We start from the raw sequence: 25,794 nt of genomic DNA, 5'->3' as shown, positions 1-25,794 counted from the left end.
CCTGCCACCTCTTCTGCAATGGACCCTGAGCCTTGGAAGGTGTCATAGAGATGTTTTAGTGCTGAGCACTCCTCTGTCACTTCTTCTCAGCACCTGGTGCCTTCTGAATCATCCCAACATCAGTGCCATTTGAAAAGAAAAGCTTCTCTAACCAAAAGTGAGAGTAGCTTTAATGTATGGGTATGGGAAGTTTGGTAAGCATAATATATGCGTTTAGCCAGACACCAGCAGGCATTACACCCTTAGGGCTCATGACTTTACCTGTCAGGTTTTTGGTATCAGGAATGTAGTCCTTCCCATGGAGTGGGTCTCCAGTCCAATTAGAGAACAGTTGGTATCCCCATAGTAGACATGCTGCTATTGCACCCATTGGCTTATTTGGCCTAGCTGGCCAAACTTAAGGCTTGCAGTGTCCACTGTTGTTTATTTTCACTGATGACTTCACTCCCAAGGAGGTATCTTTGAATAAGACTCAAGTCTAAATACAATCTTGCCTAGGTTTGGGTTCATGCATGTTCCATCTTTCCCCGCTCCCCGACATACACACCCTGAGGGTGATCTTACACATCTGCATTCTGACCTGCCCTGTCTGAGGTCAGGTGGGGTTTTACTTTTGTGATGTTACATTGCTATTTAGAAAGTGGCTCAAGAGGTAAAGGGCTTGTCATACAGGCATGAAGACAGGAATTCCGATCCTCAACACTCGTGTAAAAGCCCGTGGGGTGGCGTGCGCCTGTGATTCCAGTGTTAGGGAGGCAGAGACCGGAGGATGCGCAGGACTTGTTGACCAGCTAGTGTAGCAGAACTTGTGAGCTCCGGCATCAGGCACAAACCCTGTCTTGGAGAAGAAGGCAGAGTGCAACTGAGGAAGACCTCCGTGTCTACCTGTGGCTTTCACACACGAGTGCCCACACACATATGAGCACATATGTGCCCAGCGTGCATACCACACAAATACACATGCAAAAACCTTCCGGCTTTTGGAGCATTTCTAGTTGGTAATTTCTAGACTGGGTGTCTTCGCCTGTAGGGCTCACTCTGCAACATGCTCAAGGCACAGTGACCAAGTTCTGGCTTCTCTAGAAGGCAGAGTTGTTTATCTCCAGGGAAGTCCATGAATGTATCTTCCTATAGTATCCTCAAAGTAGATGTCTTCCTGTATAGAAGTGATGCCTTCTGAGAAAGTTCACTGTGAAGCACGTTTCTGTCCAGAGCACCTATTTTTCCTATTAACTTCTCCTACAAAATGGTAAAGTCCCTAATTATCTCACAGTTGGCTTGTCTCCTAGGAAGCTTGTCTTTTTAAACTTTTCAGCCTGAGCGATATGACATCAGTCATGCAGGTGGCCTGAAGAGAGGTGGGGTTGTGAATGGGATTCTCTTGTCTCCTCCATTGCTGTACACATGTTGGGATTCAAAATACGTGCGCCACTGCGTTTGTGTTTTCACGGGGGCTGCGGATGGAACCTGGTCCACGGGCTTGAAGAGTTCATGAAAGTGCTGAGCCCGCTACCGTCTTTTCTCTAGTTTTATTTACATCTAATAAACATGTACTATTGTTATAAACAGATATCCATATATATGTTTTTAAGGGAAAGAGTAAAAAATGAGGGCCTTAAGATACTGCTCAGTGGGTAAAGTTCTTGCCATGCAGGAATGAAGGCCTGAATTTAGCTCACTAGCACCCATGTACGAATGCTGGATGTGGCTGCGCGTGCCTGTAATCCCATTGCCGGGGAAGTGGAGACAAGAGTGTCCCTGGGACTCGCTGACTGTCTTGTCTAGCCAGTCATTGAGTTCTGCATTCAGTGAGAGACCCGGTCCCCTAAGAGTCAAGTACAGAAGAGGAAGACACTCAACTTCCATCAGTTTCTAGTTTCTACACGTTGCATACACATGTTATATTTACAAGCTACACAAGTAAACACATGCCAAAAAAAGAGGAAAAACACAGTGCATGACTTTGCCTATTGAGTATATCTATCTATGGAACCTAGGAGCTGAGGGAGATGAACAGGTGAGCCAGGACCCAGGCGGTGTGAGGAGAGCCTTCTAAGTACAACTTCCTGTGGTGTCTGAATGCAGTAGGTAGCTGGGCACCACAATTAGTTATGGTATCACTTTTCTCCTAAAAACAGGGTTTTTTTCTTTCTTTTTAAAATTTTTTTTAATTTTTATTTATTTATTTGAACATGACAGAGAGAGAAAGAGGCAGAGAGAGAGAGAGAAAGAGAATGGGCGCTCCAGGGACTCCATCTACTGCAAACGAACTCCAGACGTGTGTGCCTCCTTATGCACTTGGCTAACATGGGTCCTGGGGAATCGAGCCTCGAACTGGGATCCTTAGGCTTCACAGGCAAGCACTTAACCACTAAGCCATCTCTCCAGCCCCTAAAAACATTTTTCGACAACTGTCAGTACTGCTTGCCTGATGGGCTGTTAAAGGAAATGTAAACATTTTGTGCCAACGACATTTTTGTGGAGGAGTCACAGATGTGTTGGGAATACTCAATGTGAGCCTCACAGAGAAGCTAACCAGTTCCTTTAATGAGGAAGAAGTCCAAGGTCAGAACGTGGTGTTTGGTCTGTGCTGTCAGTACATGGACACATCACTACAGTCTTCGTCCGTGAGGGCTTTACCAGGTCCATCTATGTTTCTTATATGGCCTGTGGTTCACACCTCTCTCTGCCATCCTTGGGCCATAGCTGAGGACCTTCAGAGCTGATAGTTCATGCAGAGAAGATAGCTGTGTACATCCAGTCACAGGAACACTTGGTACTTTCTATCTTCAGAGTGGCCACTGGAATACATCCAAACTTAAGCCAGGACATGTTCCATTTTGTTATGTGGGGTCAGTCAGGATTCTCTCTCATCCATGTTTGAAGAAGGTTCTTAGGCTGGGGAGGTGGCCCAGTCTGTGAAGAGCTTAGCCTGCAAGCACAGGACGTGATCAGTCCCCTAGTACCCTGGTAAAACCCTGACATGGTGGCATGCACCTGGAATCACAGTGCTCGGGAGGTGGAGACAGGAGGGTCCCTGCAGCCTGATGGCCAGCTCGTCTGGCCTACTTGGTGAACTCTAGGCCAGGGAGAGACCCTGCCTCAAGAAACAAAGTGGATGGTGTTTCTTGAGGCTGACGCTGAGGTTTAAGTGAACTGAGCTGTGGAGAAGGGAAGTTCTGGTTTAATCATTAGTCCCCATGAGGTGTCCGTGTGTCTTCTCTCCATCCCTTCCTTTCTTCTTTCCCTCCCTCACCTCCTTCCTCCTTCCTTCTTCCCCTCTTTCTTTTTCCTTCCTTCCTCTTTCCCTCCCTCCCTCCCTTCTTTATTTCTGTTTTTTTTTTTTTTTTTTTTTTTTGCTAGGCAGTCTCACTGTATCCGTGGCTGACCTGGAACTCACTTTGTAGCTCCAGGCTGGCCTTGAACTCATCCTACCTCAGCTTCCCAGAGTTTTGGGACTAAAGGCATGTGGCACCAGGTAAGGCACTGTGTCTCTTTTCTAGTCAGGGAATTGCTGACATTTTTCTTTGTCTTGTCAACTGGGCTGGTAGAAGGATGTCAGCACCCATCTGTAGGCACTTTAGGGGAGAAGCAAAACAAAATCAAGGATGGAAAACAAGAGGAGTGACTTTCTGGGGGCCAGTGGGAGCCTGCCTGCCTGCCGAGACTGGCTTTGTTGTTTGTACCAGAGCTCTGTCCTGCTTTTTACCTGGTGGTTTGTCTATCTGAGATTCAGCTGTAAGCTCGTCTCTCCCTCTCTTCCAGTGTGTTTAATGTCACTGTTTTAACCCAACATTGAGTTTAGCTGTTGCATTCCCAAGGCAAGGCCAAAGGACAAAACTGGTGCCAAGGAACAGCTACATTGTAGCCAATGATACAGAGGGAGATTTTTTGACTCTCAAGGATTCTTCCTTAACTCCTAAGTGTTTCCTCTCACTCCATCTTTATCAAGGGTTCCTTCTACCTTTGTTTTTACTATTGTCATTTAGAGAATGAGTGAGTAAAAGGATGGATAATATTTTAAGGGGTAAGTGTGGCCTTAGCACTGAACTAGTTAGGTTCGTTTTTGTGGTGGTTTTACATGTGAGGCTGTGCATTTGTGGGTCAGGAGCCCGTCAGGCCAGTGGGGAGGTTTCTGACAGGGTAAGTCAATGTGAGTGACGAGTTAGGTCAAGGGAGTTCCTGAATGTGTAGACAGAGTAGATGATGTCTGCAGATGTCTAAGGAAACTTTCTTAAATAAATACGTGCTCCTGGGCTGGAGAGATGGCTTAGCTTTTAAGGCTAAGTGAAACCTAAGAATTCATATTCAAATCTCCAGGTCGCATGTACGCAGTCACACAAGCATTCAGTGTCACATACGCACCACAAGGAGGCACACACACCTGGATTTTGTTTGAAGCAGGCAGAAGGTCGTGGTGGGCTCATTCTCTCTCTCTGCCCCACCCCTCTCAAAAACAAAAAAGTTAAAACAAATAAAGAAATACATGCTTCTATTTTTCAAACATATTTAGGACTTTTATGCTTAAAGAAGTTTACTTAGTAGCATTTGAAGTTGGAGGAGATATACAGATTCTTATTCTTTTTTACATGTCTGTATGTGTGTTTAGAGTGTGTGTGTATGGGCATGCATGTTCACATGCATGTGGGCGTATGTGTGCATGTGTGTGTGTGTATGCCACAGGCCAGTGTGATGATTGTCCTCTACCTTTGTTTTCTTGGGCAAGGCCTCTCACTTGAACCCAAGGCTCACTGATTCAGCTGGTGGTCTTGCTAGCCAGCTTGTCCTGGGGTGCCTTGTCTCTGGCTCCTGAGCACTGGGATTATAACTGGGCTTCCCTGTCTGTCTGCCATTTACAGTTAAGTGTATTATGGGCGTACAAACTGTGAGCCTGGCAGCCATTTCAAGGAAGAAGTCTATCATGGTGGGGAACGGTGGCAGGGGCAGACATCCAGCATCACATCATAACATCAGGCAGGGAGGAAGCAGAGGGCGCTGGACCTTTTTTTTTTTTTTTCCTTGAGGTAGGGTCTCACTCTACTCCAGCCTGACCTGGAATTCACTGTGTAGTCTCAGGGCAGCCTTAAACTCTTGTTGATCCTCCTACCTTTGCCTCCCAAGTGCTTGGATTAAAGGTGTGCACCATCATGCCTGGCTGTTTTTTGACACAAGTTCTCACTATGTAGACCAGGCTGGCCTCGTACCTGTGGCAATCCTCTTGCCTCTGCTTCTTGTGTAGTGATGTTATGGGTGTATGCCACCATGCTAGGTCTGGTGTTTTGTAGAGACAGGGTCTCACTCTGTAGTCCAGGCTGGCCTGGAACTCACAGAAATCCCCCAGTCTCAGCCTCGCAGATGGGGAATTACAAGCCTGAGTCACCAGGCCTGACTCGTGTTCTGCTCTGGTTTCTGGTTTGTCAGCTCATTTTCCAGCACATTCACCATGATGTCCTGCCTCAACACATTCACCATGATGTCTTGCCTCCTGTTTATTAACATGGAGAGTTGTGTTTTTCAGATCACGCCTCCCAAGGGAGCAAGGAGAAAGCAGTGGAGAGCGAAAAGCCTTGCAGACACGACCCCAAGCCAGGAAAACCAGACTTGCCAAGCCGAGACCACGCAAGGGCCAGCCCTGTGCTCACACAGCCCACCAAAACCACGGCGTCGTAAGGGAGACTTGGTCACTTAACGTGTGGTACAGAGAGGGGGTCAAGCTCCACGCACCTGCTGCTGCTTTTAATGCACTGCAAGGGCACAACGGATTCCTAATCATATTTGTTTGCTTATTTGAGAGGGAGAGAGGGAAGGAGAGAGGGAGAGAGAGAACATGGGCGCACCAGGGCCTCTAGCCGCTGCAAGCAAACTCCAGACACATGCACCACCATGTGCATCTGGCTTACATGAGTACTGGGGAATTGAACCTGGGTCCTTAGGCTTCACAGGCAAGTGCCTTAACCACTAAGCCATCTCTCCAGCCCTCCTAATCATTTTTGAGACCTTTATTTCTGTTAAGTTTCCAGGGCAATCGACAAAGACAGATCATCTACAGGGTAACTTCCCAACAAGACAGCTCGGTCTTACAAGTCATCAGTGGCCCGGAGACCTCTGTGCAAGAGGACACATCTGTGGACGCCATGCACGTCTTCATTGACGAACACGGTGAGCCTCCCTCAGCTGGTCTGGGCACGGCTGTCAGTAGTCTGTGCTCGACTACTATGTACTGGTTTGGAAGGAGTATGTGCTATTTTTGTTTTTTTTTATGGCCTCAAGCCTTTGCATGTGCCAGGTTCTCTGTGCCTGCAGTACGCTCTTTATCCTTTAGATTCCAGTTCTGAGTGGAATTTTTCAGGAAGACTCAGCCAGGTGCCTCCGCTTTTTGCTCTCAACACCTTCTCCTTTACTATCTTGTACAACGTTATAGTCTATAGTTATTTAATTTTTAATAAAATTTGATAAATAACTTCCCCCCTTGTGAGTGTGGCCTTCAACAGGGCAATGCTCAGTGCTGAGAAAATATTTGTCAAAAGTATGACCCTAGTTTTTTTTTTATATTTTAGTGCCATCACCTAAGAAGGACTTAAACTAGTGTACACAGAGAGCTGAGCAGTAGGGCCAAAGTCCCAAAGATCAGGAGCACAGTTCTGGGGTGAGTGTTGGGTTAAGTCCTTGGTGCACTGGGAACACCTTGCTGATTTATGCCAGGAAGGATCTGGTAGAGACCGTGAGGTATGGGGTCCCCTTATTTAGTTCACTGGTCTGTAAACTTAAGTGCTTTTTGTTCTTGCAGAACCATGAATAAATAGGCTTTGTGTGTGGGGGGCACACCTGTGTCCACATGTTCATGTATGTGAGTGCACTTCTGTGTACAGGTGCCTGTACATGTGTGAAGGCCAGAGGTCAACATCAGATGTATTCCTCAATCATTATCCAAGTTCTTTTTCTTTGAGACGGGCCTCATTGAACCTGGAGCTCACTACTTTGACTAGATTAGCTAGCTAGCAAGCCCACAGGATCCTGCAGTCTGTACCTCTCCCATGCTGGGATTACAAGTACATTCAACTTCGTTTTTTAAATGCTTTATTCATTTATTTGCAAGCAGTGGGGAGCGGGGGAGGGTGAGAATGGGAGCATCAGGGCCTCTGGCCATTGCAGACAATCTCCACATACATGTGCCACTTTGTGCATCTAGCTTACATGGCTCCTGGGGAATCAAACCCAGGTTGTTAGGCTTTGCAGACAGGTGTCTTAACTATTACACATTCTCTCCAGCCTCACATCCAGCTTTTTATGTGGAGTCTGGGGATCTGAACTCGGGCCCTCACTGCATGGCGAACACTTTACAACTGAGTGGCATCTCCCCATTCCACGGAGAGACGTTCTTTAGGGGGACAACCTCAGGCACTGGGGAGGTGGCTCGGTGGCAGACAAAACAAACCACTATAGAAAACAAAACAAATGAGGTGGGTGGGGGGGACCACCACCACTTCCACCCCAACCTCCACAGGGGCTAGGTGGTCCCTTCGCCGCCTTTTGCGTGGTGGAGCTGGGGGCACCCGTGGGTACTCCCTGCAGGGGCCTCACTGTGCTCCCTGTGGCTGGGGAGGAAGGAGTTCCTGAGAACTCCAGGAGAGTTAACACCAGGAACATCAGGATGGGAGATGGTTTTCACACCTCAATGCCCCGGATCCTCCAGCAGAGCTAATTTGACTGCAAATGCATTCCATCTCTTGCTTTTCCTCATTAAAGGGCTGGCATGTGGTGGTCATCTGCTGCCTACTCTCTCCTCTTCTGGGAGGCGTGGTGGTCCCCTTGGCCCCCACCCTCTCAGCTGCATGCCTAATGAGGCTCTTGTGCGTGATACCCATGTGGATGCAACCAAAACAACCAGCTGCAGTCACACGTTCTGTGCATCGCGAAGGAGGGAATTAGGACCAGCGAGAGCCAGACTGGGACTGGAGTCCACGAGGCAGAGTGCTTGCCTAGCATAGTAGACAGCCTCGCGGTGCTGGGATGAACTTCCAGACCAGGCACAGTTGGGGAGGAAGGGACTTATTGAAGAAAGAGGGGAAAGTTCCATAATGGCAGAAGCTGGCCCGCTTTCGCAGAACCAAGCAGAGAGAAAAGCCACAAGCCAAAACCCAAAAGCTACACACACACACACACACACACACACACACACACACACACACGAGCAAGAAAGAGAGAGAGAGAGAGAGAGAGAGAGAGAACAACACACTTAGGAACTCCAGGCAAAGCTCATGCACTTTGCCTATCTTTGTTTTTATTTTTATCTATTTTTGTTTTTTTGAGGTAGGGTCTCATACTAGTCCAAGCTGACCTGGAACTCATGATAGTATCTCAGGGTGGCCTCGAACTCACGGCAATCCACCTACCTCTGCCTCCCAAGTGCTGGGATTAAAGGTGTGTGCCACCATGCCTGGCACTTTGCCTATCTTGGGACTGGAATTCCAAATCTGCCTCCACACTTTAAGGCTGGATCCTAAGATCCACCCAGTGATACATCCTCCACCCATGGCCACTGATCTAAATGACAAACTTTAATAGAATCCTGAATATGTTGGGGCTATACATTGTAACTACCATAGCTAGTATGCGGCAGGCCCTGAATTCCATCCCTAGAACCACACAGACCAAGTGTGGTCGAGCACGCTTGTGTGTACTTGGGAGGTGGATGCAGGATCAGAAGTTCAGGGTCATTCTCAGCCTCTCAGAGAATTTGAAGCCAGCTTTTTCTATAGAAGACCCTGAAAAATAATACCTTACATGGTGGCCTATTCCTGTGATCCCAGCACTGAATGGAAAGTTGGGAGCCAGTCTGGGCTACATAGAGAGAGAGCCTGTCCCTATTAAAGAGAAAAGAAAAGGGCTAGAGAGATTACTCCATGGTTAAGGCTTGTCTACAAAGCCTAAGGACCAGAGTTCGATTCCTCAGTATCCACATAAAACTAGATGCACAGGGTGGCACATATGTCAGCTGGAGTTCGTTTGCAGTGGCTAGAGGCCCTGGCACGCCCGTTCTCTTTCTCTCTCTATCTGCTTGTTTCTTTCTCTCACACTCTCTCAAATAAATAGATAAATACATATTTTTTTTAAATAAAAGGCAAAAGAATGAAGCAAAAGTAAATTAAGCAAGCAGGGAGATGATAGAAGGAAGTAAGTTTAAAGCAATTAAGTGGTAAGTAATAGAGTAACCCTTGTCTAGGCATATTGCCAGAAAGGTACCGACAAGAGGCTCTTCTAGCCGGGCGTGGTGGCACACGCCTTTAATCCCAGCTTTCGGGAGGCAGAGGTAGGAGGATCGCCGTGAGTTCGAGTTCGAGGCCATCCTGAGACTACACAGGGAATTCCAGGTCAGCCTGGGCTAGAGTGAAACCTTATCTCTAAAAGCAAAACAAACAAAAAAAGAAGGCTCTTCTGCGTGGTTTCTTTATGTCATCGTCTTCTGTGATAAATGGCCTAGGGGAAAATCTGGAACTCTGAGGAGTGGCACCACCTGTCCTTGGCATGGCACGCTGGTGGCAGCTTCATCTCTCCGGAGCTTATTGTCACTTTGCCTCCTTTGCAAAGCTGTCCAACTAGACCCGCCCGGCAGTGTGGACAGTCCACACCGAGTCCTCGTGACTAGCTGCGTGAAAGCGGGCCTGGGCGATGCACTCGGCTGAAAGGTCTTGTTTTGCAGGGGAGATCCGATCCTGTTACTTGAAGTCTGGGAATCAGAAAGAAGGTTCCTTCCAGCATCCCCCCTCGAATCACGCTCGGTGAGTAGGCTTGGCCTCCAGGAGTGGGGGCTGGCATGGGGCTGGGACGCAGGCTCCTCTGAACGTGGAGTGTGGAGCCTGGGGCAGGAGGAGGGTGGTAGTCTGTAGGTATCTATGCATGGTTTTGTGTGAACGAAAATCTGACATTGTTATAAAAAAAAAAAAAGAAAGAAAAGAAAACTAGGTAGAATCATTGTCATGGTCATGGCCACATGTACAAGTGAATAGGACGTACTGGTATAAACTGGGGGGAGCCCTGTGTGAACTAAAGCCCGAAGAATGGCTTGGGTGGGTGCCTGTCTGTAGTCCCAGCACTTAAGGGAGGCAGAGGTAGGAGGATCCCTGTGAGTTTGAGGCCAGCCTGGAGCTATAGAGTGAATTCAAGGTCAGCCTGGACTAGAGTGAATCCCTACCTCAAAAAAAAAAAAAAAAAGGAATGACTGTGGTGGGCTGGTGAGGTGGCTCAATGGGTCAAGTGCATGATGTGCAAGCATTAGGTCCTGAGCTTGGATCCCAACACTGACATGAAAGGGACAGCGTGGCACCTGTCGTCTCAGAGCCGGAGCGGCGGGGGCAGGAGGGTCCGCAGTATTAATCTTGTAAAATTGGCGAGCTCCAGTTCTGTGAGATAAGATAGATGGTCAGAGAAGAAGACACCTGACATCTGTTCTCCACACATACATGCACACGTGTGCAAATGCCTCTGCACACACATATGCCCACATGCCCACAACACACACGCGCCCACATTCGTGCGCACACACATGGACTGGTGGTGTCACTCCAGAGCCCAGTGCCATATAAGCCGCAGGATGGCGTCAGGAATGTGGCTGGTTCTCGCTGGCAGTTGGAACATAAGCCGTTCTGCAGGTGGATAATCCAGATGTGTTTCCTGTTTCACTCACGACACACCCGCCACTGTTCTAGCTCCATGAGGTCTCTTGGTATTAAGCCGGCTCTCATAGTTGGGGCATGTGCCAGCTTGCAGTACACGGCACCAGCTGTTCAGCTTGTCAGCAGTGGACTAAATCCACGCTTTCCTGGGCTCTGATATTACCAATATCCCATGTGGTCCTGTCTCAGTTGCCTGCTGTAAATGCGGAGGTGAATTTGTGATACACAGTTTCTGAAAATTACATGTATGCTTATTGCTTTGTGGGGACTTTTGTGCCGTACTTGGAATGTCACGGGCTTCCCATATGGCGGCTGTAAACGGAGTCTTAGGAACCTGAGTTCCAGGGCTGAGGATGCGGCTCAGTGGCTACAACACTTGCCTAGTGTGGACAAGTACTGCATGTGTTGAGTGTTGTGACGCACAGCTGTAACCCCAGCACTGGAGAGGAGGAGGCTGGAGGATCATCCTCAGCCACATAGTGAGTTTGAGGCAAGTCTATCACAAAAAAAAGAAAAAAAAAAAGATAAAGCCTAGCATGGTGGCACATACATTTAATCCTAGCACTCAGGAGGCAGAGGTAGGAGGATCCCCATGAGTTGGAGGCCACCTAGTGAGTTCCAGGTCAGCCTGGGGTAGAGTGAGACCCTACCAGTGGCCCATGTTTTTTCAGGGAGTCCAGAGTCCCTTCCGAGATGTGAAGGGAATTTCTGATAGGAATTTCAGGGATCCTTTAACAAAGAACACCATTGTCCTGTCACATAGCAGCCTCTGAAGCAGTCTGGACAGTGGGACCTGCTCAAGAGAGACAGAGCCTGCTGTCTTGGAGGCCAGGTGGGCGCTGCATCTGACTGCCCCCAGCCCTGCCCTACAGCCTGCCCATATACACTGGGCAGGACACATTCGCCAGCCCTGCTTGTCTTTCTCTTGGGGGGTGGAGAAGGGGGTTATTTTCAAGGTAGGGTTTCACTCTAGCCCCGACTGGCCTGGAATTTACCAAGTAGTCTTACCAAGTAGTCTCAGGGTGGCCTCGAACTCACAGTGATTCTCCTACCTCTGCCTCCTGTGTACTGGGATTAAAGACATGTTCTACCACACCTGGCATGCCTGCCATCTTGTTTTATTTTTTTTCTTCCCCCAATGTAAAGTCAGAAGATTTGGCCTTTTTCCCTCTACTGAATACTTAACTTTTCCCCTAAGTTAATAATGTAACAGAATTTACTAGTAATACTAGCTTGAATAAAGCCAGAGCATGAAGTACACTTTTTAAAAAACTTTTATTTATTTATTTGGGTGCACCAGGTCCTCCAGCCACTGCAAACGAAATCAAGACACATGTGCCGCCTGTGCATCCGGCTTACATGGGTGCTGGAGAATCGAACCTATGTCCTTAGGCTTTGCAGGCAAATGCCTTAAAAGCTGAGCCATCTCTCCAGCTCAGCCAGAGCCTTAAAAGATAAAACTACACAGGGCTGTGGAGATAACTGAATCAGTGAAGACCTAGCTTTGCAAGCTTGAGGCCCGAGTTCCATCCCCGGGTCCCATGTAAAAATGCTGGGCCTGGTAGTGTATATTTGCAATCCCAGCACTGTAGACAAGAGGAGCCCTGGAGTTCGCTGGCCAACCAGTCTAGCTTAGTTGGTGAACTCCAGGCCAGGGAGAAACCCTGTGTCAAAGGACTGTTCCTGAGATGACGTCTGAGGTTGTCCCCTGGCCTCCACATGCATGAGCACATGTGTACACACCCACCCACCACTACTAGTACATATGCACCCACATGTACAAACACATACACACACATGTACACAATACACTCAGGATAAAAATAAAATTATAGAGTGTGCAACTAGAAACCAGAGAGGGCTCAGCGTTTCCGGTAGCCTCGCTTCCCTCCTGTGTCTCGGTTGAGCACCCCTGTTCATTTCCTCTCTCAGAACTCGTAATTTTTCTTTTCATTAAATTGTCCTTTAAATGTCGAACTCTGAACAGTCTCTTATTTTCTGCTCTGATGAGTTTTGAGTCTCCCAGGATCAGGGAGCATCTTGTCTCTTCTGAGCCTAAAGGCCAGGTGGCTTAAGAGGAAGTCTCTCAGTAGGTCCTTTTCTGGCTATTTCTTCTCATTTGCACAACAGAGCTGGGTTCCGTTTTGGCCCATCTGGTAAGCAGTCATCTCAAACAAGTCCAATTTATGAGAATTTTGCATTATGCTCCTGGGAAATCTTAGACAAACTTGTAATCAGTAGCAATGAGAAGAAGTTTAGGTGGGGACCTTAGGCTATAGATTTACTGTATCTGTGGTCTCCCGTCCCCTGCTGACACCCCCCACCATCTCACCTTTGTGGTCACAGGTCAGTCTGTTGTTTACTATATCTGTGGTCCCCTGATGACAATACACTACCATCTCACCTTTGTGGTCACAGGTCAGGCTGTGGTTTACTGTATCTGTGGTCTTCTGTCCCCTGCTGATATCCCCCACCATCTCATCTTTGTGGTCACAGGTCAGGCTGTGGTTTATTTTATCTGTGGTCTCCTGTCCCCTGCTGATATCCCCCACCATCTCATCTTTGTGGTCACAGGTCAGGCTGTGGTTTACTGTATCTGTGGTCTCCTGTCCCCTGCTGATATCCCCCACCATCTCATCTTTGTGGTCACAGGTCAGGCTGTGGTTTACTGTATCTGTGGTCTTCTGTCCCCTGCTGATATCCCCCACCATCTCATCTTTGTGGTCACAGGTCAGGCTGTGGTTTATTTTATCTGTGGTCTCCTGTCCCCTGTTGACATCCCCCACCATCTCATCTTTGTGGTCACAGGTCAGGCTGTGGTTTACTGTATCTGTGGTCTCCTGTCCCCTGCTGATATCCCCCACCATCTCACCTTTGTGGTCACAGGTCAGGCTGTGGTTTATTTTATCTGTGGTCTCCTGTCCCCTGCTGATATCCCCCACCATCTCATCTTTGTGGTCACAGGTCAGGCTGTGGTTTACTGTATCTGTGGTCTTCTGTCCCCTGCTGATATCCTCCACCATCTCATCTTTGTGGTCACAGGTCAGGCTGTGGTTTATTTTATCTGTGGTCTCCTGTCCCCTGCTGATAATCCACCACCATCTCATCTTTGTGGTCACAGGTCAGGCTGTGGTTTACTGTATCTGTGGTCTTCTGTCCCCTGCTGATATCCTCCACCATCTCATCTTTGTGGTCACAGGTCAGGCTGTGGTTTATTTTATCTGTGGTCTCCTGTCCCCTGCTGATATCCCCCACCATCTCATCTTTGTGGTCACAGGTCAGGCTGTGGTTTACTGTATCTGTGGTCTTCTGTCCCCTGCTGATATCCTCCACCATCTCATCTTTGTGGTCACAGGTCAGGCTGTGGTTTATTTTATCTGTGGTCTCCTGTCCCCTGCTGATAATCCACCACCATCTCATCTTTGTGGTCACAGGTCAGGCTGTGGTTTACTGTATCTGTGGTCTTCTGTCCCCTGCTGATATCCCCCACCATCTCATCTTTGTGGTCACAGGTCAGGCTGTGGTTTACTGTATCTGTGGTCTTCTGTCCCCTGCTGATATCCCCCACCATCTCATCTTTGTGGTCACAGGTCAGGCTGTGGTTTACTGTATCTGTGGTCTCCTGTCCCCTGCTGATATCCCCCACCATCTCATCTTTGTGGTCACAGGTCAGGCTGTGGTTTATTTTATCTGTGGTCTCCTGTCCCCTGCTGATATCCCCCACCATCTCATCTTTGTGGTCACAGGTCAGGCTGTGGTTTACTGTATCTGTGGTCTTCTGTCCCCTGCTGATATCCTCCACCATCTCATCTTTGTGGTCACAGGTCAGGCTGTGGTTTATTTTATCTGTGGTCTCCTGTCCCCTGCTGATAATCCACCACCATCTCATCTTTGTGGTCACAGGTCAGGCTGTGGTTTACTGTATCTGTGGTCTTCTGTCCCCTGCTGATATCCCCCACCATCTCATCTTTGTGGTCACAGGTCAGGCTGTGGTTTACTGTATCTGTGGTCTTCTGTCCCCTGCTGATATCCCCCACCATCTCATCTTTGTGGTCACAGGTCAGGCTGTGGTTTACTGTATCTGTGGTCTTCTGTCCCCTGCTGATATCCCCCACCATCTCATCTTTGTGGTCACAGGTCAGGCTGTGGTTTACTGTATCTGTGGTCTTCTGTCCCCTGCTGATATCCCCCACCATCTCATCTTTGTGGTCACAGGTCAGGCTGTGGTTTACTGTATCTGTGGTCTTCTGTCCCCTGCTGATATCCCCCACCATCTCATCTTTGTGGTCACAGGTCAGGCTGTGGTTTATTTTATCTGTGGTCTCCTGTCCCCTGCTGATATCCCCCACCATCTCATCTTTGTGGTCACAGGTCAGGCTGTGGTTTACTGTATCTGTGGTCTCCTGTCCCCTGCTGATATCCTCCACCATCTCATCTTTGTGGTCACAGGTCAGGCTGTGGTTTATTTTATCTGTGGTCTCCTGTCCCCTGCTGATATCCTCCACCATCTCATCTTTGTGGTCACAGGTCAGGCTGTGGTTTATTTTATCTGTGGTCTCCTGTCCCCTGCTGATAATCCACCACCATCTCATCTTTGTGGTCACAGGTCAGGCTGTGGTTTACTGTATCTGTGGTCTCCTGTCCCCTGTTGACATCCCCCACCATCTCATCTTTGTGGTCACAGGTCAGGCTGTGGTTTATTTTATCTGTGGTCTCCTGTCCCCTGCTGATATCCCCCACCATCTCATCTTTGTGGTCACAGGTCAGGCTGTGGTTTATTTTATCTGTGGTCTCCTGTCCCCTGCTGACATTCCCCAACATCTTATCTTTGTGGTCACAGGTCAGGCTGTGGTTTATTATATCCGTTGTCTGCTCTCCCCTGCTGACATCCCCCACCAAGTCATCTTTGTGGTCACAAGCTTCTCTTCCTTGTGTGGCTGTTCTCCTTCAGTGTAGCGGATAGCAGTCTCCTTTCCACGCCCCCAGGGAGTGTCCAGTGTTTGATCTATTCTGACTGAGCCATGTGCCTTGAGGCCAGCTATGAAGGCCAGCCAGACACACCTGCCGTGGCCTTTGAGCAGACCAGAGCTGAGGCAGTCCCTTAGAGACTGGAGTGTGCACTGTAAGATCCAGATAAGGAGGACAGTGCAGCAAATCTATGAGAAGCCAGATACACAAGGTGGTGCCTGTATCTGGAGGTGTTTTGCAGAGATTGGCTCTGACACACCCATTCTGTCTCCCTGTCTCTTTCTCTTTTCCCTGTAAATAAATAATTTTTTTAATCTTTAAAGAAAGGTGTTCGAGGATTTGTAGGCAGCAGGTGGCCAGTTAGCATCTGAACTGCTCTTGCTGACCCTTCCCTGAGAGCCGGCTGCAAGCACACAGTCCCTTATTCCAGGCAGGTCATATAAATAGGGGCAGCAGGGCCAGGGTAGGACAGGACTGAAGGGCGCCAGTCTGCAGAGGGCTCCTTGCCATCTGACCTTCGGTCTACCGTGCCAAGGGTAAGCCTAAGATGACCAGATTTTACAGTCTTGTCCACAGAGCACTAGTCATTCATCTCTGTGCCTCTTTCTGTGTTGATGGTCAGCTTTCTTTTAATGTCACCAACCGCAGATGACACGTGCATGGCCAGCCAGCTCCTGCTCTGAAGCCAAGCCACCACCCATTTCCCAGCCACTTCTTTGGGGGACACCTGCCCTCTGCCCCTCTTGCTAGCAGAGACCTGGGTGTTATTGACATTGACAAGCACCTAAAGAATCCCCCTGAGTCCTCCTTCAGCCATGCTCATCTGCCACAGGTCACGTTACGCCTTGTCCCTCTGCTCCTCTCTCCCTCGTTGGTCCTGAGAGAGGGAGTCCAGCTCCCGAGCTGCTTCCTGCTGCCCTGGGCTTTCCTCATCTGCACACAGTCCCCAGAGCTCCTTCTGGGTGGCGGAAGTGTGAAGTCAGTCCTCACCTGGCCCTCCGCAGATGAGCGAACAGTAAATGCTGCCGTAAATTGAGGCTTGTCTCTGACACAGACATAGGCTTAGCTGGAGTTTCAAATGGAACCCAGACAAGCTGGACACTGGCAGAGAGCAGGAGAAGCTGGGTGGGATGCGGGACACGGGGTTCTGGGGCCCCGAGGCAGGTCAAAGGTGTTTTTTTTTTTTTTTTTTTTTCAATTTGCAATCTGTGCAGCAGGTGGGATGACCCATGTGCAGAAAGCTGAAGCCCATGAGTGGGGTTATCAGAACAACCCAACCAGCCGGCCCTCGCCTGTTGGTAGCGGTGACAGATGGAGGTGAGGGCTTGCCTGATCACATTTCAACATGGAAATGTGATCTTTTATGAGCCAGAAATTAAAGCAAACAGAAACTTCTGGCATGACTCTCTGAAGCACTTTTTGTAGAACTCAGCCTGTTTCTGAGGGAAGCAGTTCTCTCTGCCCACAGCCGCTGAAGGAAAGGTCTGTCCCTAAGAACTGAACCTGCTCAGCTTCCGCAGCCCAGCGGCTGTCCCTGTGCCTCTTGATGACCTGCCCTTAAAACACAGCTTCGTTTTTTGTTTCACACAGCTTGCTTGCTTGTTTGTAAACCAATAAATAGAAGGGAACCTCCACAATCAAGGCACTGGCTGGCTTTGAAACTTAAGGATGGCAGGGACTGGGGAGACGTCTCAGTTGGTGACACACCCCCATGCCAGCACGAGGATCTGGTTTCGATCACCAGCAACTATGCAGGATGCCAGGCGTGACAGTGTGGGACTGTAATCTCAGCATGGAGGACAGCGACGGGCATCCCTGGGGTTTACTGGGCAGCTAGTCTAGCTGAATCCGCTCCAGCTTCAGTGACAGCCTTGTCTCAAAAAAAAAAAAAAAAAAAAAAAAAAGGAGAAAGAAAAAGAAAAAAGGTGGAGAGTGATTGAAGACAACGCCGACCTCTGCATGCACACGCACGTTTCACACACAGCACAGACTGAATGTATACACACACACACACACACACACACACACACACACACACACACAGAGTGGTGGTATTTCCAGTGCTCCAGACCATGCCAGTGTGTGGAGGGCACTCAGAAATGCCAGTATTGTGCCACCTCAGCAGGACAGTGGCTCGAGTTCTTTGGACTTGACACAGCAAGAAGCCCAGCAGGAAGCGTGCCCCTGGGGTCCTCCAGGCCGCTGGTTAGAGCCTAGCATCTCTGCTGTCTTTGGACACTTTAGAGCAGGTTCTTTTTTTTTAAAGACTTTTTTTTCTATTTTAAATGACTTTCATTCGCAATATTTGTTTTTCAATTACATCTGGGCTATGTTTGTGTATAAAGAACCTAACTTGTTCCAGGCTCAGAAGGATACACAAAGATATTCAAACACATGGGAAGTGAGAGGAGCCCTCCATGCTCATAATCAGAGCAAAGGAGAACAGGACAAGAGCCACGGGAGAAAAGAAAGTGCTATAGAAGCTCAAAGTAGGGCCAGGCCAGCCTGGGCTAAGACAATAAAGCTATGTGCAGCAGATCACTGGGCTGGGAAAAAAACAGCACATTTTTATCCATGTTCAGTGAAAATAAGCTCTTCACAATCATTTAAACAATCTCCAACAGTAAGTCATACATAGATATACAAAAGATAAATTAAAATCCAAAGTCACGAACCTTATTTTGTAATATTTTAAAGATTTTATTTTAATTTTTTTGTTATAGTCAGAAAGAGAGAGAGAGAGAGAGGAGAGAGAGAGAGGATGGGCACGCCAGGGCTTCTAGCCACTGCAAGTGAACTCCAGATGCATGCGCCACTATGTTATGTATCTGGCTTACGTGGGACCTGGAGAATTGAACCTGCATCCTTAGGCTTCGCAGGCATGTGCCTTAACTGCTAAGCCACCTCTCTAGCCTGAGTGGGTTCTTTAAGATTATGTCCCTAGCTCTTACTACCATAGCAAGCAGGCATAAATGTTGATTTTGAACTTTGGCTGACTGAGGCCTTTTCTAAGTCAGTCAACCATGGAAGGTACTAGAAAAGTAGTTTCCCCCCCTATAAGGTGACCTCAGTGACTGGGATCACCTCCAACTAGGCCATTAAATTGCTGGATGCATTATTGGCAGGAAAGCTTTCCTCTTAGGCATTGTTAGGCCTGGTGGCCATGTGACAGTTTTATGTCCCTGACTCTGGAGTCTGAATGGGGAATTGTTAGCAATGTATATCTCTGTGGGATTCCTGGAGGAAGTGGCAGAGGAAGGTCATTTCCCTTCCTGGCCCCACAGGCAGTGGGTGTGGGAACCAGCACACCGCGCAGCACTGCCAAAGACATGCATCAGCACCTTCCGGTCACACAACAGCCGTGCAAACAGCAGGTCCCTCCAGCAACTTTACTTGGTACTGTCCTGATCTCCCTGACGCTCGGAGGGTCTGTGGCTTGAACTGCAGTGTTTAGAATGGCTACTTGCAAACACTGCCTGGTGACCAGTTCCTGTCAGTGTGAATTGCGCAGAATACAGGACAGATTCAGTAGCTCAGAGCCCAAGATGACTTGACCTGCCCCGAAAGCTGAACTTGAAGTTGTCAGGTATCTGTCCAGGACAATGAAGGAGAAACTGTTTAGAAAATTGAGTGACATATGCTTTGGGGTTGAAATAGTTTTGTTGGAAACTTTAAACCGTGACCACACTGTAATTTGGTCGTATTCCCATAAGAATTTCCTCTTTTGTTTTCTCTTCCCTAGCCCCCTCCCACTGGGGGCCCTCCTCTTTCTAGGTAGTCCTTTCTCTGTTTTGCTGTCTCATTCCTGTTGTCCTCCTCCATCCTCTGTCAAGACGTTGAAGGACTCAGAACAGTACGAGTCTTGTGGGATCGGTAATGACCGTGGGGTCCCGAATGCACCAGTCAGTTCGTGGTGAAAGGGCAGTGCGCCGTGAAAACCCTCCCTCGCTGTGGCCCTTACATTCTTTCTGCCCCTCTTCTGCGGTGTTCCCTGAGCCTTGGTGGGCATGGTAGAAATCTCCTTTAGTGTTGAGCTCTGGAGAGACTCTTATTTTCTGCTTTGATGAATTTCGATTCGAGTCTCCTCAGTGTCTGCTGCCATCCCCACAGACAGCTTTCTGACTAGTTCACATGTGTACACACTCCCCACACACGTGCAGCCACACATATAATCATGCATATACATTTGCACACATATAAAAAGAAAAAAAACCAATAATTAGACTAGGTTATAATATACTCTTTGGCCTGAATTTTATACATATGTGTATGTATGTGTGTGTGTGTGTGTGTGTATGTATGTATATATATATATATATATACACATATATATATACACACACATGCACACACGCATATATATACATACACACACATGGCTTCAGATTTCAAGAGTTCTAGGAGTTCTTAGTGCCTTTGATCATGCAGAGGTAGAAATGATGGTCCCAGAGGCCTTCAGGCAGTTTCCACTCTTACCAATGCCTCTTCCCACCTCTCACTCACAGCGGCTCCCATTCTGTAATCTTAGGTACATTGTTAAGGGTCTGCACTATTGATCCAGACCCCGAGAGACCCAGGGACCGAGGGTTCTGATGTGGATTCCAGAAGGACTCTTCCAGCGAGAGCAGAGGTCTCTAGAGTTCCTTCCCTACCTGCATGCAGCCCCAGTCGCCACACGGGGGCAGTCGGAGACCGCTGTCCAGCTGCCTGCCTCCCCTCCATGTATTCCCAGGCCTCACCTCCGCGTGCAGTCTTGTGAAAGGAAAGCTTTCACTTTAAAGCGAGCTCCCTGTTAGAATTCCCAGGACTATGCCAGGCACCTAGGCACCCCACACGGGGGCACGGGAGGTGTGACTCCAACCTCATCCTCAGGCAGTTCTTTGCTGCATCCTGTCCCCAAGTCCACCCGTGGGCCTGGAGCACAGGAAAGGACAGGCAGGAGAAGAGGGGCCCAGTCCCCAAGGCCAGCAGCTACTGTTTAAAAATCTGGGGAGGGCGAAGAATTTCAGGAAATGTTTTGCTATCACGGGGACAGTGGAGAAGCAGCACATCTTTTGTTGCATGTCACTTCTAGAAACTTCAGTGGGCAAGGACATGGGGAGCCTAACAAGATGCTGTCTGCCACCAGTCAACCCAAAGCCGGTTCTGTTTATGCAGAATGGAGAATGGAGGTCTCAGCCTCCCTCAGTTCTATCAAGCTTTGTCTGTGAACAGGGTTTCACTGCATAGCCTAGGCTGGACTGGAACCTACTAAGGATCCCAAGCTGGCCTCAACTCACAGTTATCCTCTTGCCTCAGCCTCCTGAACACTGGGCTTTCAGGCATGAAGCACAAGGCCAGGCTCAACCTCAGTCTTCATTCCTTTCCAGGCCAGCATGGCTCAGTCTCCTTCTCTAGCATCCCCTGAACTTTGCTGTGAACCTAACTAGTCCACCAGAAACGAATCACACAGCAGGCTGATGGAAGCAACATACGTGCCGACTGTCACAGAGTGTCTTGTAGAAAATTGTTCCCAGACATGGAATGGTTCCGTCCATCCCTTTGGCTGTTTCTGAGGAGGTGGGAATGTCCCTTGAAACACAGTCCTTGCATGTTGCTTGTTAGCACAGGAGAGAGAGGTGGTCTGTATCAACATAGCCCCTAAATGCTGATGCGGCTTGCAGCCCATAATGCAGGAGGACAGACTGAGAGACCAGGGAAGAGTTGCGGAGTTACCCACAGTGGGTACGGCTTTGCAGGTGTGGAGAATGATAGGAACCTGCTCCACCTGTGCGTGCCGGTGGACTGGGGAAGAGTTGCGGAGTTACCCACAGTGGGTGCGGCTTTGCAGGTGTGGAGAATCATCGGAACCTGCTCCACCTGTGCGTGCCGGTGGACTGGGGAAGAGTGCAGAGTTACCCACAGTGGGTACGGCTTTGCAGGTGTGGAGAATGATAGGAACCTGCTCCACCTGTGCGTGCCGGTGGACTGGGGAAGAGTGCGGAGTTACCCACAGTGGGTGCAGCTTTGCAGGTGTGGAGAATGATAGGAACCTGCTCCACCTGTGCGTGCCGGTGGACTGGGGAAGAGTGCGGAGTTACCCACAGCGGGTGCGCTTTGCAGGGGTGGAGAATGGTAGGAAACTAGCCCACTTGTGCGTGTTCATGGTTCTGAAGGATGCTGAGACCTCCCAGGTGCCTCAGTGGACAGCTGGTGAGTGTGGATTCTAATTACACCACCAGAGCCCTAGAGACTAAATGAGGCAAGAAGTCTCCATTTGAGCGATGGTCTTGCTAACCACAGGTTCATCTGTCAGGGCTCCACAAGGAAGCAGCACACAGGTGACAGCGTGGGTTTGTGATGAGGACCTGCCATTCAGAAGAGAAGGTTACTCAGATTCCTCCTGGCTGGTCTGGGGTGTTCTATGCTTGTAAAAGAAGTTTAATGAGGAGGCTTACCTGTTGCTTGAACGAAGGACGAGGCTGTCTTTCTCACTCTGTAGATAGCTGCAGCATTGAAGCCATGCTGTCTTGTGACAGGAGGATAATCAAGGCCAAGTCCTATGTCAGTAGGAGGAGACAGAAAGACCACAAACTTCTACTAAGCACCGGATGTGTGAGAGGCTCCACTTGGGACCCCGCACACACCTGCTGTGGTCCTTGCACCTCCCAGGACCCAGGAAGGCACCTTCTCTTTTTAATAGGTGCAGATTTGTGGTAGGAAAAGGACGTGGCTGTCATGCAGGTAGAAGACAGCACAGTAGTAATTTAAACCCACCTCTGTTTATTCTAGACCTCATCCAATTGTTTTTGAATTTTTACCGGGTGCAAGAGCAGTGGAGCAGGACCCCAGTGTTCTGCGCTGGCCGCCGTAGCTGGTTCCTCCCCATGCACACACTGCAGATGATAGTGTATGGGGTGCCACCCCCACAAAGTATCTAGGAATTATTGTTTACGTGTGGAAATAGAGTATGTATGTGTTTGAGGTTATAGAAGTCGAGAGATAGGAGCAGATCATTAGCCATGAGCAAGGGTTAGAAGTCAGATTACATCACTGTTCAGTCTGCATCCCCACATTAGCACAGTTGGGGCTGTAAATGATGGAAGACGTAATTCAAAATGGATTAAACAGTGAGACACATTGTTTCAGGAAATAAGTATGCTCAGTCCAACGTTGGCAAAGTCTGGAAGTCAGTGCCGTCATTGGCAAACTAGCTGGTCTTCTGCTCTGTAGCCCTTTCATGTGTTCATCACGACAAAGTGGTTTTTGTAAGCACAGGTGTTTCTTCTTCACACGACATCTAAAGCTCAGAAGAAAGACGATTCATGGGCTGGAAAGATGGCTTAGTGGTTAAGCGCTTGCCTCTGAAGCCTAAGGACCCCGGTTCGAGGCTTGATTCCCCAGGACCCACGTCAGCACAAGGGAGTGCACGCATCTGGAGTTCGTTGCAGTGGTTGGAGGCCCTGGCGTGCCCATTCTCTCTCTCTGCCTGCCTCTTTCTCTCTCTTGTCTGTTGCTTTCAAATAAATCAATTAAAATGAACAAAAAACTTAAAAAAAGAAAGATGATTCATTACTCTTTTGTTTTATTTTAAAATTTGTCATGAGAGCATAAGAGAGAATGGGCATGCCAGGGTCCCAGCCACTGCAGTCGAACTCCAGACACATACGCCACTTTGTGCACACGTATGACCTTGTGTGCTTGCGTCATCATGTGTGTCTGGCTTGCATGGAACCTAGGGGGCCAAACATGGGTCCTTGGGCTTCACAGGCAAGTGCTTTAACTGCTAAGCCATCTCCGCAGCCCTGTAATTATATTTTGAGAACTAGGAAGACTTGCCCATGAGCTTCTTGTCCCTATGTGACTCCTTAGGACTGTGTCATGTCCCCAACCCAAGCCAAACACTGGCTAGAGGAAAGAATGAGGTGACAGCTTTTGTCTCTGGGGCCAAGGAGGGACAAAGTCTCTCTTCCTGAAACACATGGATAGAGAGAGGGCATGCTAATAGGGATTCTGTTAGGAAAGACCTTTGGGTGGGCAGACTGCACGGTCTAAAAATGTGTAGGTATCTGGCTAGGAGATCCCGTGAAATATGTTTTTATTTCTGCTTTCTGAGCCAAAGAAAGGTGCCAGGCTCCATGATGTTTAAAGAGCTACAGTGATTTAAGCCCTGTCAATCCATGTGTGATTAAAGATACTGAAATGACTTAGATACAGACTTTCAGTAATTTAGCATCCTCCTCCTCCCCAACTTCCATAAAACATTTTTTTTGTCAATGTGCTTCTGTGGATCTGGGGGGTAGGGTGGTGTTGAGGTTTTGGGGGTGTCGGTAGGGGGTACGGCTAACAGCTGTTCATGACTGCTACTCCCTGGTTGGAGTCTGGGGAATCCTATGGCTACTGCTTACTGTTTTGGCTAAAGCCTGGTGTGACCACCTTTGTGCCATTAAATGCACTGAAAATTGGGGTTGTCACTTCTGAAAGCCAAGTGTCCGCCTTCCACCCACAGCAACTGCGACTCTGGGCGCCGAGTCCCCCCTTCAGCGTGTGTGAGATGGCTGGCTTTGTGCCTGCGGGGAGCCTCCTGCGGAGGGTCCTGAGGGAACATGGGGTGTCGGGCCTGTCCCTCTGTGCATTGCATTTCTGTGTGAAGAAGAAATGTGCCCTGCTACACGCCAGTCACCAGAGCTTTGCTCTTGCCGTCATCCTCAGGGAGATCCTGCTCAGCTCCTCCAGTACCACAACCTCGGGGAGTCCAGACCCATCCTCCGGGGACCCTGCGGTCAGTGCCCTTCAGCAGCAGCTCTTACTCATGGTGGCTCGGAGGACACAGTCGGAAACTCCACGGGTACGTGTGCCGGGCGTGAGTCAGGTCCTGCCTGGTGGCTGCATGGTTTCTCACTGCCACTGCGAGGACCACAAAAAGAGAGACCGCATAGGCAGCAGTTAGCCCTTTGCTGAAGTTGCCAGGATTCTGCTGTCTCACTTGCTGCTCCGAATGCTTTAGAAATTCGTTCCTCTTGATCTTTGGTTACCAAGTTGCGTGAATCCCTTAAGAACTCACTGGGCTGGTTTGCTTTACCTCAGGTGGTTTTGTAAGTGTACGTATGTGTGTGAAGTGTGTGTGTGTGTGTGTGTGTGTGTGTGTATTGGGAGTGAGCATGAACCTAGGACAGAGGACAATCTTGAGTGTTGTTCTTCAGTCTCCAGCCACCTTTTTCTTTCCCCACAGGGCCTCTTACTGGCCAGGCTGGCTGGGAACCAAACCCCAGGACCCTCTTGTCTCTGCCTCCCCAGTGCTGGGGTAACAAGTGTCCATTACCACACTCAGCTTTTTATTTAATTCTAGGAATTGAATTCAGTTCCTCATGCTTATAAGGCAAGAACTTTACCCAACTAACTGTCTTCCCAACCCAATATCTGCTTTTTTTAAATATAAATGAAGGCAAAGGTCTTTTTAAAAAATATTTTATTTATTTATTTTGCAAGCTGAGATTTCTTATTCATGTCCATTCACTCATCTGGTCAGGCCTGAATGAGACTCTGGAGAGGCTGAGCAAAGATTCCAAATCAGTGGCACCATAGCATAGTGGATGTAGACCCAGACATACCATGCCCATGCCTCATGCCTGGGCCTTGCTTGGGAAGGAAGAGCTTGGGGAAGGCTCCCTCAGAAAAGGGATGCTTGGGGAAGGGTAGGTCTCTGGGTCAGAAACGGGCCCAAGTTCATGTGAAAATTTGTTACTGTCTAGGGGTCTCACCTTCATTTACTCTGCTGATTAAATAATTATGGGTCAGGAAAGTGTCTAAAAAGAATAGGGTTTATTTTAGAGGTATTTCAGAGTCAGAGGGAAAGAAAGTAGAAGAAATAGCATCCTCTGTGGCAGGAGGGGATTTCCAGAGCTGGAAAAGTCCAGTTTCCATGGGAACTAAACTTAAATTTTTTTTAAAAAAAATATTTCTTTGAGAGAGAAGGGGGAAGAGAGAGAGAGAGGGAGGGAGGGAGAGAGAGAGGGAGAAAGAATGGGCTAACCAAAGCCTTCAGCCACTGTAAATGAACTCCAGACACATGCACCACCTTGTGAATCTGGCTTGTGAGGGTCCTGGGGAATCCAACCTGGGCCCTTTGGCTTTGCAGGCAAATACCTTAACCACTCTCCAGTCTCAGGAACCA

General features: G+C 48.7%; 1 protein-coding gene across 10 annotated transcripts in view; it reads left to right on the top strand.

The window, feature by feature from the left end:
* Positions 1-25,794, top strand: part of Pcnx2 (pecanex 2) — a 200,038-nt gene that overhangs the window by 18,380 nt on the left and 155,864 nt on the right. For all 10 annotated transcript variants that reach the window (XM_045150737.1, XM_004659700.2, XM_045150741.1 and 7 more), the window contains exons 6-9: positions 5,519-5,666; positions 6,014-6,159; positions 9,701-9,779; positions 24,333-24,468. In XM_045150737.1, coding sequence (XP_045006672.1) covers positions 5,519-5,666; positions 6,014-6,159; positions 9,701-9,779; positions 24,333-24,468 — 509 coding nt within the window. The remainder of the gene's footprint in view (positions 1-5,518; positions 5,667-6,013; positions 6,160-9,700; positions 9,780-24,332; positions 24,469-25,794) is intronic.

Source organism: Jaculus jaculus, chromosome 5 (assembly GCF_020740685.1).
Source record: "Jaculus jaculus isolate mJacJac1 chromosome 5, mJacJac1.mat.Y.cur, whole genome shotgun sequence".
Lineage (NCBI taxonomy): Eukaryota > Metazoa > Chordata > Mammalia > Rodentia > Dipodidae > Jaculus > Jaculus jaculus.
The sequence above is the reverse complement of the archived record's forward strand: the minus strand, read 5'-3'. Positions and strand labels throughout refer to the sequence as shown.